This window comes from Rhinoderma darwinii, chromosome 8 (assembly GCF_050947455.1).
Source record: "Rhinoderma darwinii isolate aRhiDar2 chromosome 8, aRhiDar2.hap1, whole genome shotgun sequence".
In the NCBI taxonomy this organism is placed as follows: domain Eukaryota; kingdom Metazoa; phylum Chordata; class Amphibia; order Anura; family Rhinodermatidae; genus Rhinoderma; species Rhinoderma darwinii.
The window spans coordinates 98,232,185-98,250,619 of NC_134694.1; the positions used below are offsets into that span (position 1 = coordinate 98,232,185).

General features: G+C 40.6%; 2 protein-coding genes across 2 annotated transcripts; one reads left to right on the top strand and one right to left on the bottom strand.

Moving 5' to 3' along the window:
• Nucleotides 1–660: 660 nt before the first annotated feature.
• On the bottom strand, nt 661–4,162 carry LOC142658920 (uncharacterized). The gene is made up of 2 exons (XM_075834528.1): nt 3,172–4,162; nt 661–981 (listed from the first exon to the last, which is right to left on the bottom strand). Exons 1-2 carry the CDS (start codon nt 4,160–4,162, stop codon nt 953–955), a joined length of 1,020 nt encoding a protein of 339 aa, XP_075690643.1. The 3' UTR covers nt 661–952.
• Nucleotides 4,163–5,354: 1,192 nt separating this feature from the next.
• Nucleotides 5,355–8,856, top strand: LOC142658921 (uncharacterized). The gene is made up of 2 exons (XM_075834529.1): nt 5,355–6,345; nt 8,536–8,856. Exons 1-2 carry the CDS (start codon nt 5,355–5,357, stop codon nt 8,562–8,564), a joined length of 1,020 nt encoding a protein of 339 aa, XP_075690644.1. The 3' UTR covers nt 8,565–8,856.
• Nucleotides 8,857–18,435: the final 9,579 nt, after the last annotated feature.

The following is an 18,435-nucleotide window of genomic DNA, read 5'->3' on the forward strand; positions in this document are numbered from 1 at the left end:
TTGCAAGGACCACGAGAACTCGGTCACCAGTCATCACGCCCCAAATGCGCGTGCGCGCCTCCAAAGACGCGTCTCCATGGAGATCGCGCAGGCGCAGAGGGGCGTATAGAGGAGAGGGGACCGAGTCGCGCGTCCAGCATCCCTGCTCATGCGCAACCCCAAAGATGTGGTCAGTGTATGAGTAGGCAGATCTATCTTTAGATGGATGGCACCCGTCCCCAGAAAAGACCCCCGAGATGAGCCTGAAGCGGAACAATCAAGGGATTGACTATAGACATCAAGGCAAACATTGGATAATATACATATACTTTAAAAAGAAGAGAGTACTAACAGAGACTCAATATGTGTATGCTGTTGCATACAAAAAGAACAAATAATGAATTAAATGGTGAAAAATATATATAATAAATATTTATAATATAATATTACAAAATAAGACCGAGACTAATGCTCGGATATAAAAATGTCAAAAGTGGGTAAAGAAAGAAGGGGGGGGGGGGGGGGGGAGGGAAAAGAAAGGAAAAATGGAAAGAAGGAAGGAAAAAGTAAAGAGAGGGGGGGGGGGAAAGGGAAATGAAAGGTGATGAAGCAAAGATGCACAGAAAAGAGATGAAATCAATCCATAGAAATCTGTTAATAAATTGTGCTGATAAAATATATATAAAACAGTACACAAATTATACTGGTAAGTGCAGTGAGAAAGTGCTAAACCGTGTACAGTATATGATCACAAAGATAAAATATATACACCAAAATTTACCAAGGGTCTCAGAAAGGGGGGAATTTCAAAAAATAGATAACATCCCAGCCATCCTACTTTACAATATAGTAAAAATATAATGTTGGGACATATTATTCATTTCATATTCAAGTAACTGTTGTTCATCAGTTGAGTAGTCATGCTTCAAATTGTTCCAGTATGGATCGTGGTCATCAAAACACGAGAAGGTCCTCATGAAAGGACTACGACCGGATCTAAATCTAGAGGTGGGAACAGAAGGTTAGTAACATTTTCCAGGTGGATCAGGTATATATTAACGCATAAAATCGCCTAAAAACGCAAAAGGTAACAGTGAATGGGTATATTCTATAAAAAGGGAGAAAAGCTCAAATATTCATTTAGACCAGATGGGGTCATAGTACCGAGGGTAATAATCCATCTGCACTCTTTTTGTGCAAGGATTTTAATCGCATTACCCCCTCTGACACCACAATGAACCGTGTCTATACCTCGCACCAGAAACGTTTTAGGATCGCATCTATGATGTAGTTTAAAATGTTTAGGTATCGTCTTTAGTAATGACACGTCACTGATTTGTTCTGCAGCCTGGATATCCCTCACATGCTCACGAACACGAATCCTGAGTTGTCTGGAAGTAAGGCCAATGTATACTTTAGAACAGCCACATGTTGCGTAGTACACAACATGGGTCGTGCTGCATGATATGTAATGCAGGATATTGAATTGGCGTCCGTTATTAACAGAAGTAAAGGAATTTGTCCTTATTATGTTGGCGCATGCCACACACTTGCCGCAGGGGTAGCAGCCTTGAATCGGGCCTCTTGAGGAAAAGGGGTTAAGTTGTAAGGGTACATAATGACTTTTAACAAGTATGTCTCTCAGGTTTCTATTTCTTCTGGCCGTCATCTGGGGATTACTTTGTAGAGCCCTAGAGATAACAGGTTCTGTATGCAAAATCGGCCAATGTTTTTCTAAAATTGATCTCATTGTTTGCCACTGGTTGTTAAAAGTGGAGATAAATCTAATTTTGTTATCCGTCTGATCTTTCTTTTTTATACCGATCGGATGTAAGAGAATCTTCCGTTCTGTTTTTTTGGCTCGATTGTACCCCTGTTTAATACTCCTATGACTGTATCCCCTGGCTTGGAATCTTTCTTTCAGATCTTGTGCTTGTTTTTCGAATTTTTCCTCAGAGGAGCAGATCCGCCTCATTCTCAGGAACTGACCAACTGGGACAGCCATTGTAGTGGAATGTGGGTGCGCTGAAGTGGCATGTAGGAAGGAGTTGACTGATGTCTCCTTCCTATACACATCTGTCTGTAGAAGTCCCCCTCTAGCTGTCTCAATAGTCACATCTAAGAAATCTATCTTGTGTTTATCAGAAATATATGTTAATTTGATGTTCAACATATTCTCATTCAACCCTTGCATAAAGTCAGTCAAGGCTTTTTCAGAACCTTGCCAAATGAGGAAAACATCATCTATGTACCGTAGCCAGCACTGCACATGGTCAGCGGCATGGGCGCCGCCACCCTGCAGAACCTGTCTCTCCCAGAAGCCGAGGAACAGGTTCGCATATGACGGAGCGCACGCCGCGCCCATCGCAGTGCCTTGCCTCTGCACATAGAAGGTATCTTTAAACACAAATAAATTATGAGTAAGAATATACTCTAATAATTCAATGATCAGATTTTGTGTCTGGCTGTCCCAGTTGCTCATCCCCAAGAAGAAGCGGGCCGCATTCACCCCATCGTGATGTCTGATATTGGTGTATAGCGACTCAACGTCAGCCGTTACTAGCAACATGTCCTGTTCCAGAGCAATCCCATCGATTCTCGTGAGCATATCAGTCGTATCTTTTATATACGAAGGTAATATTTCAACCAAGGGCTTTAAATAAAAATCAATGAATTTGCAAGTTGGGTCACATAGGCCCCCGATCCCTGAGATGATAGGCCTCCCCGGTGGTTCCAATGGATTTTTGTGCACCTTTGGTAACAGGTAAAGGGTAGGGATTTTGGGGTACTGGACCATAAGACCATCAGCTACTTTTTTTGGGATAATCCCCTTTTCCAAGGCTCTATCCAGAATTTTTCTCAGTACACCAGAGAAAGTGTCAATAGGATTATAAGCAAGTTTCTCGTATGTCTGTCGATCTTTTAATTGGCGGAAAGCCTCTCTTTCATATAGGTTCATCGGCCAAATAACAATGTTCCCCCCCTTGTCTGCTGGTTTATATACCACGTCCTTGTAGGACTGTAGTTCTTTTAATGCCGACCTTTGATTTGCTGTAAGGTTATCATATCGTTTGTTGATAGATATTTGTTGGAAATCTTCCATCACTAATTTAGTGAAGATTTCCACTTGCGGACAAAGAGACATGGGGGGGAACCTTGTTGACCTAGGGAGTATGGATGTTGGGAACCCACCTTGTTGCGGAGAGGTTTGCTCTTGTAGTAATTCCTCAAGGGCCGATAAGGCTTCCTTCTCCAGAGTGGTGTTCAAACCCAAGTCCATATCTCCCCTACTGTGTAGTTTTCTCAGAACCAACTTTCGTGAAAATAAATGAAGGTCTTTCAAAGCTGTAAAATAATCAAATGAGTTGCTTGGTGAAAAAGATAATCCTTTGTTCAAAATATCGCATTGTGTGTCAGAGAGGGTATATTTAGATAGATTTATTACCTCCAAATTTTTGGGCTTTTTTCCCCGTTCATAAGGAGATGGGGTCTTGCGTTTAGCAGCCTGTCTCTCTCTGTTCCTTCTCGGAAATATGGGATCTGGCCTATTCAGTGCTGACTCTCCAGTCCATCTATTTCCTGTTTGTTCATCCGAGGTCTGAGAGGACATGGACCCCGATCTAGAGCGGGGCCCAACCCGTGGGTTCCCTCGTCGCCATTTGTATACCCTCCCCTGTTGGAAATCGGTAATATCTCTCTGGAACTTTTTAGTTTTAATCGAACAAATCTCTTGTTCCCATTTTTGGAAGTCTTTCTCTAGATCAGTGTTAAGTTGATCCAGTGCTTCACTAGAGAGATCTTTTTTGAGGGAGATCTGTAAATCTTCGATTTCTTTTTCAATCCCCACCAGGGTAGTTGTATTTGATTGGATCAGAAGATCCATAAACCCACGTGAACATGTGGTGGCCAGTGATTCCCATTTATCCTTAAAGACTCCCTCATCTGTGGGAAAAGATGGGAACACTTGGATTCTAAGACCTCTTGGAACAAGGCCCTTACTTAAATATCTATCAAGAAAGGCCTTATTCCACCAAATCCTGGTCCTATGTCTGAGCAGTTCTTTCAGTTTGTTAGTTTGTTCCCTCAAATCCCTGCCACTGTTATCTAAGAGCGTGTTAAAATCTTCTTTAAAAACCTCATTTAGTTGCGAGATCCAAGACTGGTCTCGCAAACGGAAATCCATGTTAGGCCTGGAGCCAGAGGCTGTGAAAAACACAGAAAATACGATTATAAACAGATGTCTCACAGGGACAGGTAGCTGGTTGGGTACAAACCACATTGGTATGCAGTACCCCCACAATGTCATGAAATAGCAAACTCACTGATAGCATAGCATATATATGAGAAAGAAACGAGTCATGAGCTATATGTATAAAGTACAAAATACAATTTTATTAGATATAATTGACATAAATAATTATAATAAAAAGCATGGCGAGGTTTCTAAAAAGAAGAAATATGCCTGTGGGTCACATTTGGAGAGTATATACGGCCATGGGTATATTGGTATAATAAACAATGAATGACACGAGGACATGCAGGTATATATTGCTCAAATGCACCGTTAACAATTTAACCAGCACTGCTGATATTAAAGGGAAAACGGACAACATAAAGTCTATGTCAAAGGTAAGTGTGCCGTATGAGGAAATCCCTATTACTGGAACAAAGTGCCATTCAATCTAAAAAGTCCAAGGACTTATAGTAATAGCTGCACTCACTGTGCAAAATATACACCATATGTATAGCTACTACTCCGGAATCACCGAATAGAGCTTCCTAGCTCTATTCGGTGATTCCGGAGTAGTAGCTATACATATGGTGTATATTTTGCACAGTGAGTGCAGCTATTACTATAAGTCCTTGGACTTTTTAGATTGAATGGCACTTTGTTCCAGTAATAGGGATTTCCTCATACGGCACACTTACCTTTGACATAGACTTTATGTTGTCCGTTTTCCCTTTAATATCAGCAGTGCTGGTTAAATTGTTAACGGTGCATTTGAGCAATATATACCTGCATGTCCTCGTGTCATTCATTGTTTATTATACCAATATACCCATGGCCGTATATACTCTCCAAATGTGACCCACAGGCATATTTCTTCTTTTTAGAAACCTCGCCATGCTTTTTATTATAATTATTTATGTCAATTATATCTAATAAAATTGTATTTTGTACTTTATACATATAGCTCATGACTCGTTTCTTTCTCATATATATGCTATGCTATCAGTGAGTTTGCTATTTCATGACATTGTGGGGGTACTGCATACCAATGTGGTTTGTACCCAACCAGCTACCTGTCCCTGTGAGACATCTGTTTATAATCGTATTTTCTGTGTTTTTCACAGCCTCTGGCTCCAGGCCTAACATGGATTTCCGTTTGCGAGACCAGTCTTGGATCTCGCAACTAAATGAGGTTTTTAAAGAAGATTTTAACACGCTCTTAGATAACAGTGGCAGGGATTTGAGGGAACAAACTAACAAACTGAAAGAACTGCTCAGACATAGGACCAGGATTTGGTGGAATAAGGCCTTTCTTGATAGATATTTAAGTAAGGGCCTTGTTCCAAGAGGTCTTAGAATCCAAGTGTTCCCATCTTTTCCCACAGATGAGGGAGTCTTTAAGGATAAATGGGAATCACTGGCCACCACATGTTCACGTGGGTTTATGGATCTTCTGATCCAATCAAATACAACTACCCTGGTGGGGATTGAAAAAGAAATCGAAGATTTACAGATCTCCCTCAAAAAAGATCTCTCTAGTGAAGCACTGGATCAACTTAACACTGATCTAGAGAAAGACTTCCAAAAATGGGAACAAGAGATTTGTTCGATTAAAACTAAAAAGTTCCAGAGAGATATTACCGATTTCCAACAGGGGAGGGTATACAAATGGCGACGAGGGAACCCACGGGTTGGGCCCCGCTCTAGATCGGGGTCCATGTCCTCTCAGACCTCGGATGAACAAACAGGAAATAGATGGACTGGAGAGTCAGCACTGAATAGGCCAGATCCCATATTTCCGAGAAGGAACAGAGAGAGACAGGCTGCTAAACGCAAGACCCCATCTCCTTATGAACGGGGAAAAAAGCCCAAAAATTTGGAGGTAATAAATCTATCTAAATATACCCTCTCTGACACACAATGCGATATTTTGAACAAAGGATTATCTTTTTCACCAAGCAACTCATTTGATTATTTTACAGCTTTGAAAGACCTTCATTTATTTTCACGAAAGTTGGTTCTGAGAAAACTACACAGTAGGGGAGATATGGACTTGGGTTTGAACACCACTCTGGAGAAGGAAGCCTTATCGGCCCTTGAGGAATTACTACAAGAGCAAACCTCTCCGCAACAAGGTGGGTTCCCAACATCCATACTCCCTAGGTCAACAAGGTTCCCCCCCATGTCTCTTTGTCTGCAAGTGGAAATCTTCACTAAATTAGTGATGGAAGATTTCCAACAAATATCTATCAACAAACGATATGATAACCTTACAGCAAATCAAAGGTCGGCATTAAAAGAACTACAGTCCTACAAGGACGTGGTATATAAACCAGCAGACAAGGGGGGGAACATTGTTATTTGGCCGATGAACCTATATGAAAGAGAGGCTTTCCGCCAATTAAAAGATCGACAGACATACGAGAAACTTGCTTATAATCCTATTGACACTTTCTCTGGTGTACTGAGAAAAATTCTGGATAGAGCCTTGGAAAAGGGGATTATCCCAAAAAAAGTAGCTGATGGTCTTATGGTCCAGTACCCCAAAATCCCTACCCTTTACCTGTTACCAAAGGTGCACAAAAATCCATTGGAACCACCGGGGAGGCCTATCATCTCAGGGATCGGGGGCCTATGTGACCCAACTTGCAAATTCATTGATTTTTATTTAAAGCCCTTGGTTGAAATATTACCTTCGTATATAAAAGATACGACTGATATGCTCACGAGAATCGATGGGATTGCTCTGGAACAGGACATGTTGCTAGTAACGGCTGACGTTGAGTCGCTATACACCAATATCAGACATCACGATGGGGTGAATGCGGCCCGCTTCTTCTTGGGGATGAGCAACTGGGACAGCCAGACACAAAATCTGATCATTGAATTATTAGAGTATATTCTTACTCATAATTTATTTGTGTTTAAAGATACCTTCTATGTGCAGAGGCAAGGCACTGCGATGGGCGCGGCGTGCGCTCCGTCATATGCGAACCTGTTCCTCGGCTTCTGGGAGAGACAGGTTCTGCAGGGTGGCGGCGCCCATGCCGCTGACCATGTGCAGTGCTGGCTACGGTACATAGATGATGTTTTCCTCATTTGGCAAGGTTCTGAAAAAGCCTTGACTGACTTTATGCAAGGGTTGAATGAGAATATGTTGAACATCAAATTAACATATATTTCTGATAAACACAAGATAGATTTCTTAGATGTGACTATTGAGACAGCTAGAGGGGGACTTCTACAGACAGATGTGTATAGGAAGGAGACATCAGTCAACTCCTTCCTACATGCCACTTCAGCGCACCCACATTCCACTACAATGGCTGTCCCAGTTGGTCAGTTCCTGAGAATGAGGCGGATCTGCTCCTCTGAGGAAAAATTCGAAAAACAAGCACAAGATCTGAAAGAAAGATTCCAAGCCAGGGGATACAGTCATAGGAGTATTAAACAGGGGTACAATCGAGCCAAAAAAACAGAACGGAAGATTCTCTTACATCCGATCGGTATAAAAAAGAAAGATCAGACGGATAACAAAATTAGATTTATCTCCACTTTTAACAACCAGTGGCAAACAATGAGATCAATTTTAGAAAAACATTGGCCGATTTTGCATACAGAACCTGTTATCTCTAGGGCTCTACAAAGTAATCCCCAGATGACGGCCAGAAGAAATAGAAACCTGAGAGACATACTTGTTAAAAGTCATTATGTACCCTTACAACTTAACCCCTTTTCCTCAAGAGGCCCGATTCAAGGCTGCTACCCCTGCGGCAAGTGTGTGGCATGCGCCAACATAATAAGGACAAATTCCTTTACTTCTGTTAATAACGGACGCCAATTCAATATCCTGCATTACATATCATGCAGCACGACCCATGTTGTGTACTACGCAACATGTGGCTGTTCTAAAGTATACATTGGCCTTACTTCCAGACAACTCAGGATTCGTGTTCGTGAGCATGTGAGGGATATCCAGGCTGCAGAACAAATCAGTGACGTGTCATTACTAAAGACGATACCTAAACATTTTAAACTACATCATAGATGCGATCCTAAAACGTTTCTGGTGCGAGGTATAGACACGGTTCATTGTGGTGTCAGAGGGGGTAATGCGATTAAAATCCTTGCACAAAAAGAGTGCAGATGGATTATTACCCTCGGTACTATGACCCCATCTGGTCTAAATGAATATTTGAGCTTTTCTCCCTTTTTATAGAATATACCCATTCACTGTTACCTTTTGCGTTTTTAGGCGATTTTATGCGTTAATATATACCTGATCCACCTGGAAAATGTTACTAACCTTCTGTTCCCACCTCTAGATTTAGATCCGGTCGTAGTCCTTTCATGAGGACCTTCTCGTGTTTTGATGACCACGATCCATACTGGAACAATTTGAAGCATGACTACTCAACTGATGAACAACAGTTACTTGAATATGAAATGAATAATATGTCCCAACATTATATTTTTACTATATTGTAAAGTAGGATGGCTGGGATGTTATCTATTTTTTGAAATTCCCCCCTTTCTGAGACCCTTGGTAAATTTTGGTGTATATATTTTATCTTTGTGATCATATACTGTACACGGTTTAGCACTTTCTCACTGCACTTACCAGTATAATTTGTGTACTGTTTTATATATATTTTATCAGCACAATTTATTAACAGATTTCTATGGATTGATTTCATCTCTTTTCTGTGCATCTTTGCTTCATCACCTTTCATTTCCCTTTCCCCCCCCCCCTCTCTTTACTTTTTCCTTCCTTCTTTCCATTTTTCCTTTCTTTTCCCTCCCCCCCCCCCCCCCCCCCCTTCTTTCTTTACCCACTTTTGACATTTTTATATCCGAGCATTAGTCTCGGTCTTATTTTGTAATATTATATTATAAATATTTATTATATATATTTTTCACCATTTAATTCATTATTTGTTCTTTTTGTATGCAACAGCATACACATATTGAGTCTCTGTTAGTACTCTCTTCTTTTTAAAGTATATGTATATTATCCAATGTTTGCCTTGATGTCTATAGTCAATCCCTTGATTGTTCCGCTTCAGGCTCATCTCGGGGGTCTTTTCTGGGGACGGGTGCCATCCATCTAAAGATAGATCTGCCTACTCATACACTGACCACATCTTTGGGGTTGCGCATGAGCAGGGATGCTGGACGCGCGACTCGGTCCCCTCTCCTCTATACGCCCCTCTGCGCCTGCGCGATCTCCATGGAGACGCGTCTTTGGAGGCGCGCACGCGCATTTGGGGCGTGATGACTGGTGACCGAGTTCTCGTGGTCCTTGCAACAATCCCGCGCATGCGCCGTGGACCTCTGATGTGGACTGACACCCGGAACTTTTCTTCTTTCTTCTGCGATTCGGGCCGTGGGACAGTATAAAAGGGTGGACAGGATATAGTTTAGTTCAGACCCCCTGAGGAAGCTGATACAGCGAAACGCGCGTTGGGGTGGCCTTTCACTGTCTGTGGATCACGATCTTACTTTCTTTCAACTATGGGTGAGTGTATACTTCCTAGCTCTATTCGGTGATTCCGGAGTAGTAGCTATACATATGGTGTATATTTTGCACAGTGAGTGCAGCTATTACTATAAGTCCTTGGACTTTTTAGATTGAATGGCACTTTGTTCCAGTAATAGGGATTTCCTCATACGGCACACTTACCTTTGACATAGACTTTATGTTGTCCGTTTTCCCTTTAATATCAGCAGTGCTGGTTAAATTGTTAACGGTGCATTTGAGCAATATATACCTGCATGTCCTCGTGTCATTCATTGTTTATTATACCAATATACCCATGGCCGTATATACTCTCCAAATGTGACCCACAGGCATATTTCTTCTTTTTAGAAACCTCGCCATGCTTTTTATTATAATTATTTATGTCAATTATATCTAATAAAATTGTATTTTGTACTTTATACATATAGCTCATGACTCGTTTCTTTCTCATATATATGCTATGCTATCAGTGAGTTTGCTATTTCATGACATTGTGGGGGTACTGCATACCAATGTGGTTTGTACCCAACCAGCTACCTGTCCCTGTGAGACATCTGTTTATAAACTTTGGAGATATGTATAGTTATTTTTAAAGATGAATTCGCATGGAGTTACAATTCAAGTCTATGTTCACACTGCAACCGGGCTTTAAATTCGGCGCATAAGTCAGGAAAAGCTCCTGCCGCATACCATACAGTGTCATACCTCTCAACATACAACAAAAGGAACTCTTTTGGCATACCCCGGGTTAGTTGGGCCAAGTTATCAAGATCCACTTTTCCTTTGAATGCTATATTACAGTATAATTACTACCTCATGACTAATAAAGGAAAGATGTCACAACAATGTGCTGTTCTATCTGTGTTGAATGCTGAATCAATTGTGTGTATGTAAAGCGCAATCGCGAGGCAGCAACAAATCAAAGAGTTAAAGCCAATGTGAACTATGTCCTACTGAGTCCTGTAACATGGTGCATAGAGATAAGAAAATTACTTTAACTGTCACTTGCCAATTATCTGCAGTCACAGTATTAATATATTATGGCACCTACTGACAATGCCAGTGCATTGTTTAGAGAGACAATAGGTGTCATTTGGCACTAAGATAACCGCTCAAACTCTACAAATGTAAAATTATTGGCAAAATGCAGTATGAATTATATCAATATGGCATACATACTGTACCTGTAGTCAACATACAAGAAAAATGGAGCTTTCCCGAAATATTACTTATAATATACTACACTTTGGTTTTCAAGGTTGTCAAGTCTTTAATTTATGTTTTGGCATTTATATAATATGTTATGCCATTTCAGAGACACAAGATCTATTATTAGAAATTAAAAAGGTTTTTGTTGTAAGGCCTATAATATAACCGTAAAAATATCTTTCATATTTTTTTAAATTGGGCAGTCCAGGGCTTTGGGCACAGAAACAAATTATCTTTTGTGGAATTCATGAATTCTAAAGACTCATTTTGTTATAATGCTAATAATCAATTGGTCGGAAATCTTACAGCTCAGGACAGAATAGGTTGTTGAAAGGTCACAGTTATTCTTTATTCAAAGTTCTAAGATTCCTGCTGTTTTATGCATTTTACAGAACACATTACAGTAAACTGATTAATCCGATGATTTTATATAGTGTCTAACATCCTTTTAGTTCATTTAATGCATGCTTGCTCTAAATGATGGGAAAATAAATGTTAAACTTGAAAAGAATGGCTATGTGTCCCGAATTCATTACCTAATTTGTTCTGGATATTAAGATATTACATTTTTTTACAACCATTATGAGACATGTAATACATTGTACACACCAGAATACAACAAATATAATACTCAGAATAAATAAAATACTACTGTGATAAGACCATGGTGAAAGATTTGGGGAGGCCCCCACACTCATTGGATCATCTGGTCTGACTTTTATTTTATGCTTATGACCAGCTTTAGTTTGCAGTTTTAACTAAGTACTGTCAATGGTTCCAGGCCAATTTACATGACCTTTTTTGTTGGCGCAAATTCCGTGCATTTTTAACAAAGCATCTGTTGTAGTGATTGAGTCCTATGTTCTGAGCTGATTAATCTCAACTAGAAAATGTAAAGGGGTTTTCCTGTCTATAGAGCTTCAGCTCAGATTGTGGTTTCGCCTGAGTTAAGATAATCTTTAGAGGAGGGTGACTTGCTGGTTGGAGCCTTCGTGACACTAGTAAACAGACGAAAAATTAATTTATGTTTACCCTCTGGTGTCAAAGGCATTACCGTGAACCAACTGAAATCAATGGCATTCATGGTTTCCAGTGAACACCTACGGTTCTGCAATGCCCACAACGGTAACGGACGTGACTTTCAAATTTAGCTCATAAAAACTCATAAAAGTCTTCCTTCAATTATCTAAAAAAAAAACTAATATCATATAATAAATGGTTAGTCTTAAGCAAGAAAGCTCTGTTTAGTGGTTTCATGACTTAGGAAATCAGCACTGTGACTTCCTTGGAAATTTTGTGGTGGGCTTGTGCTTATTCAAAGTAGGCAAACTTAGCATATATAGCTTCAGTTTAAAGGCCTTATTATGCTGACATGATGAAAGTGTATAGGGATGAGTGATCATAGTAACGAGCGCTTGTCCCTATACCTATCCAATCATTGCTCCTTGTGAAAGGATCAAACGAGTGCCGATCAACGAGCTGTCTCGTTGATCGGCACTCGTTTACACGGCTCATGTGTTATTTTGATGGAAAGTGAAGCAGACTGAGTGTCTACAAAAAACAGATTACTAATTCCCTTAAAAAAATGTTGGATTTATTATATCTGTTTTCCTTACAAAGCAAAGTTAAAATACAGCTAAGCCTGATGAAGATAAATACCACGTAAGATCTAGTTTCGACTTCGATCTATTAGATTCTAGTGGTGCGAAATTCATTCCTTCAATATTCATGTTAAAATATACAAGTGATATCTTTCATAAATATTAAGTAAGCTTCCAAAACGACCTAAAATCCCAGCATCTTCATCTCATTATTCCAGCTAAGAATGTATGTCACTTCTAATACCTGCAGACCATTGGTGACTATAAGTATTAGGATCCTTCAACATGGCCAGTAACAAGCACTGATCGACGATAATAAGACCATGTTCAGACATAGCAGAATTTTTCCGCTGCAAATGTTGGTGCAGATTCGGGGCAATTACGCAATGAATCTGCACCAACATTTGCACATTTGACAGGTAATTCAGAAGTTGCGGATATCACAGCGGACTTGCCACAGATTTCAGTTTTTGCATTGCAAAGGCTGAAATCCGCAGTGAAATTCTGCTTCTTCTCCGCAACGTAATGAGCATGCTGTGGAGAGAAAATTCTGCACCGCAGCCTAATTTCTGCACAGTTATTTTCCGCAACGTCTGAACTAAGTTTCCTAAAAATGTGTAGAAACAAATGTAAAAAACGGCTGTTGCAGAATTCCACTGCGGACTGTCCACAGCGGAATTCAACAGCAATTCCGCCACGTCTGAATGTGCCCTAACATGTCGATCGGAACTCGTTTACATGGAGCAATGGTCATGAGTGTGACCATATAGTTTGCGTCTTGTCGACAGCACATCCCCTGTTTACACTTGGGAATGTGCTACCTAAAAACATAAAACAAATTTTGGCCGCATAAAAGCTATGATCTCCTGACAAATAGGCATTTGCTCCTTTTTTGGCTAATCGCTGCCATGTTTACACAGGCCAGTGATATGGTAAATGTAGTCTGGCTGCTCAATCGGCAGCGTTTGGCAGACAAAAGAATATCAAAATTGGGCAGCCCCTTTTTAGATAGTGCCACAGTGCCCTCTGTAGATAATACCACACTGCCCTCCGTAGATACTGCCACACCCCCTGTAGATAATGCCAGAGTGCCCTCTGCAGATACTGCCACATTGCCCACTCATAGATAATGCCACAGTGCCCTCTGTAGATAATGCCAGAGTGCCCTCTGGAGATACTGCCACAGTGCCCACTCGTAGATAATGCCACAGTGCCCTCTGTAGATAATACCACAGTACCCTCTGTAGATAATGCAACAGTGCTGTCTGTAGATAATGCCACAGTGCCCTCTGTAGATATTGTCACAGTTCCCTCTGTAGATACTGCCAAAGTGCCCTCTGTAGATAGTGCCACACCCCCCGTAGTTAATGCCACAGTGCCCTCTGTAGATAGTGCCCCTCCCCCGTAGTTAATGCCACAGTGCCCTCTGTAGATAATGCCACAGTACCCTCCGTAGATAATGCCACAGTGCCCTGTGTAGATAGTGTCACAGTGCCCTCTGTAAATACTGCCACAGTGCCCTCTGTAGATAATGCCATAGTGCCCTCTGTAGATAGTGTCACAGTGCCCTCTGTAAATAATGCCACAGTGCCTTCTGTAGATAATGCCACACTGCGCTCTGTAGATAGTGCCACACACACTCCCTTGTAGATAGTGCCACACACACACACACACACACACACACACACACACACACACACACACCACCGTGTAGATAGTGCCACACACCCATTTGTAAATAGTGCCACACCCCATTTAGATAGTGCCACACATACCCCCTATAGATAGTGCCACACATACCCCCCTATAGATAGTGCCACCCCCCTATAAATAGCTCCATTGGGGCTCCCTCTAGGATTGGAATCCCTGACTAGAGCGTTGCCGACGCTCTTTCCGGGGATTCCTCTCCTGGAGGATTCCATAACGTCAATGTCCATATATGTAGATAATGCTCTGGCTGGGGATTCCACTCCTAGAGGGAGCCCCAATGGAGCTATCTACAGGGAGGGAGGGTGTAGTGCTGTCGACAGGGTGAGGTGTGTGTACAGCGCTATCTACAGATGGTGCTGATACTATCTACAGGGGGGTGTGCGGTACTTTCTACAGGGGTGTGTGGCGCTCCCCCTTTGGCCTGCTCTCTGCTGTTCCGAGGATGTCGGGAGATCGGTGCCCCGCTTGCCAAAGATGACAGACTCAGGGGCCGCAGATAGATAGATAGATAGATAGATAGATAGATAGATAGATAGATAGATAGATAGATAGATAGATAGATAGATAGATAGATAGAACAAGAAAAAGAAAATATTTGGAGTAAAACTATTTCCATAGCTTAATGAGAACAAAAGGATAACAAAATAAAAGGAACATTATTTTAGTCTCTTGAGAAAATGCTAAAATTATATTGACGAGAAATGGCAGCATAATATCAATTATGATATTCTGTTCTGCTAATTACCATGCAAGATGAAAAGCATTCATGTGCACCTCCATGAGTCACGCATGATGCCTGAAGCCTTCATTATAAACAATGTAATTTGTATATATCATACAGTATGTATTCTCTTCCATTTATTGAATCATTCAACAAGGGAGCAACAATGAACCTGGAGATCACAAGAGCAATCGCAAGACACTAACCTTTACTCAGCGTGTCAGCCGCATCATTAGTGGCATGAAGAAAGCCTCTACTTTATCTAAATTTAACTTGACACAGAGTCCTGATTGAAACGTGCTGTGGCATTTATCAGGCTGGCTGATGTTTACTGGAGGTTGGGGACTCATTATATCTGTCGTTCTGCTTTACACAGGCTTTGCTTTATGCCTCATGCACACGACCGTTGTGCCGCTCGGGCCATTTGTGACGGCATCTGAGTTGCACCCGATAGTCTTCACGGACCCATTCACTTTAGTGGGTGAATCGGGTCCGTGAAAAATGCTCAGAGTCTCCGATCCGAGGAAAGATAGAACATGCTCCATCTTTCCTCGGATCACTAACAGGACTCGGAGGGCACACACGGTCGTGTGCATGAGGCGTTAGGACAACAGTTATAAAAAGTATTTTCATGTTAATCAAGGTGTAGAAAAATGTCCTGAAATAATTCTTGCTTGGTGCAAGAAATATAACTCACTGTGTATCTCCAAAGAGATAAAACAATGTGATGTTCGGTTGTACTTGTATATTACTTTCTTTAAAAGTATTACTGTTAGAGAGTATATATTATGTTGTTATAACCTTTATTCTCTGTAGATAATAGGGGGGATTTATTAATTGTTCTAAGCCAGTTTTGTGGTGTAAAAAAGTCACAAAAGCATCAAAAGTCGCAAAAAATTGTTACGACTTTTAATGCATTTATGTTTAAATAAAGTAGAAGTGGCTTTGTGCAAGGTGCAGGACCACTCACGACTGGGCACGTTTACTATGATTTTTGCCAGAAACTGGCGCTCGTATCTGTCATAGATTGTCCTTTTGTGCCGCACAGATGGCCAGAGATGCACCTAATTTATTAAGGGCCTATTAATAAGTTAGGTACACTCTACTTCAGCCCTCTTTACATTAAGACTGGCATATGAAATGCCAGTCTTAAAAAATTCTCCCAATGGGTTTACTTAATATAAGCAGAAATGCTTTAGAGAATAAGGTAACTAAATAAAATTCACAATGTTGGCCAATTCATGTATAACTTAAAAAGTAAAATGTGACCTTATGGCCATATTATGGCTCTTTACAACCTCCGGGTTGTACAGAGCAGTAATATGATGCTCATAGACTTCACTGTATGTCCTTATATCTTGACATACAGTGTTTTCGTTCAGAGGATTCTGCATATTGCTTCTAGGATAGAATAACGTGGTAATACGGTGCTGTGTAGAGCACCATTTGGCAGCACACAGAGTGCCTATGGTTTTCCAGTATGGAGCTACATGGACTATGATTGCCTAGTACGGAGCTACAGGGACTGTGTACTTCCATCCTAACTCCTCAGGGTCTAAAGTAAAGATGATTGGTTTTGCAGACCATTGGTGTTCTCATTGTTGTAACAATTCAAGTGGGTCCAGATGAGTCAGGACTCCATTGGTGGTGGTTGGAATGTGTGCTCCAAACAATCAGCAGTGGTTTTGTTGCAGTAGCTGTAGGAGGTTAGACTAACATCAACGGGGTTTCAGTTCTTCAAGTCACCACGACATAATTATATTAAGATAAAAGTTGGCTCACACTGAATATTGCTTATAATCTAAGGGTCTCTTCTTGCTCACCATTTAGAGCTTTAGAACATAAATCCTAAAGCTGGTTTCAGTTGGTGATTAAACGACTGCATTTTTAATGTCTGTATTATGACCACAAGATCGGCCCCACCACTGTTTCACCGAACTAAACTTAGATCACCACTAGAGTGATTTGAGATTGTGTTAAAACTCTGTGGATCCGGGTCTTGTGGCCATATCAGGGACATTAAATATGGCCATACTGCAGTCGTCTATAACTGAAGTAATGCTGAATGGGAAATAGTTCGGAAAAAAAAAAAGTTGGACTCGTTGACCAGGTCAATCATTTTAACCAGTTTTAAAAAAAAAATTTCATCTGATTGGTCACTGAACCACACCATTGCCATGAGATCACAGCTTTGTGCCGGCCATTTTTCACACAAACACAGCAAGCCATTTATTTAAAAAAAAAAAATATTTGTTTTTATTGAAAATTTCGATGTATGCAAAGCATTCAATAAATAATGTAATGATGATGATAAAATATTAAGCAAGAAGAAATAAATATTCCAATAAGCTTTATAAAGCTTTATAAGACTGTTAACGTAGTAGTTAGAATCATAAATTATAAAAAAGATAACACAAGACAAGGATACAAGAGAGAAGGGAATGAAGGTGGAACGGAAATTAGGCACGTCATCTGCCTCATGGATGCATTGATTGGCAAACATAGGAAGGGACCTTCCCAAACCTATTGCCAAGTTGAAACATACAATTTACTGGAATGTTATTGTCTGTTGGAGCATTAATGTTTCCTTACGGTTGAACTAAGTAGATCAGACCAAACCTTCAAAAACAGTCAAAGTAATTATGATTTGCAGATCTATCGAAACACTGGACTTACCTACTAACGTTTGAATCCCAAATAGTGATATATCACCAAACCCTGGGAATTTCCAAAAACTGCATAGACATATCCCTTAGTTATGCAAATATTCATATGCACCACCTCTTTGCTGTTCTGTTCGCTGGAATTGTTGGGAGGTACATTACTTAAGCCCTTGTATGCCGAGGGACTCCCAATTGTATTTCTCGTCTCAAGCACTATTCTAATACTGGCCAAAAGAAATGGAAAAAAATAGTTAATCTCAAAATTTCGGACTCTTTCTGATTCTGACCCAGGAAGCCAGAGCTTCATAGCATCAGTACCAACTAAGGCTGTGTTCACACTGAGTTTTTTGACGCGGAAACCGCGCCAAAAAACTCCTCAAAAACCGCCCGAAAATGCCTCCCATTGATTTCAATGGGAGTTGGACGAGTTTTTTTACCGCGAGTAAAAAAAACGCGTCGCAGTAAAAAGAAGCGTCATGACCCATCTTGAGGCGGTTTCCGCCTCCAAAACCCCATTTCAATCAGTCAGAAAGAGGTAAAAAAAACCTTGACGAGTGTTTTGACGAGTTTTTGTCAAACCCCTGTGCAAAAACCTACTGGAGCAGTTTTTGCAGGAGGAATTTTCCTCCTGCAAAAAACTCAGTATGAACACAGCCTAAGAGACACTGTACTGTACTGTATATCGGGTTATTTTTTTTTTTTTTTTTAGCCCCTTGAGGTCTAAGAACATTGTATATCTTGGTCAATAGTCTAGTTATTTATCTTTTATAAAGCTTTAAAACGTAAAAGTACTGCTATAA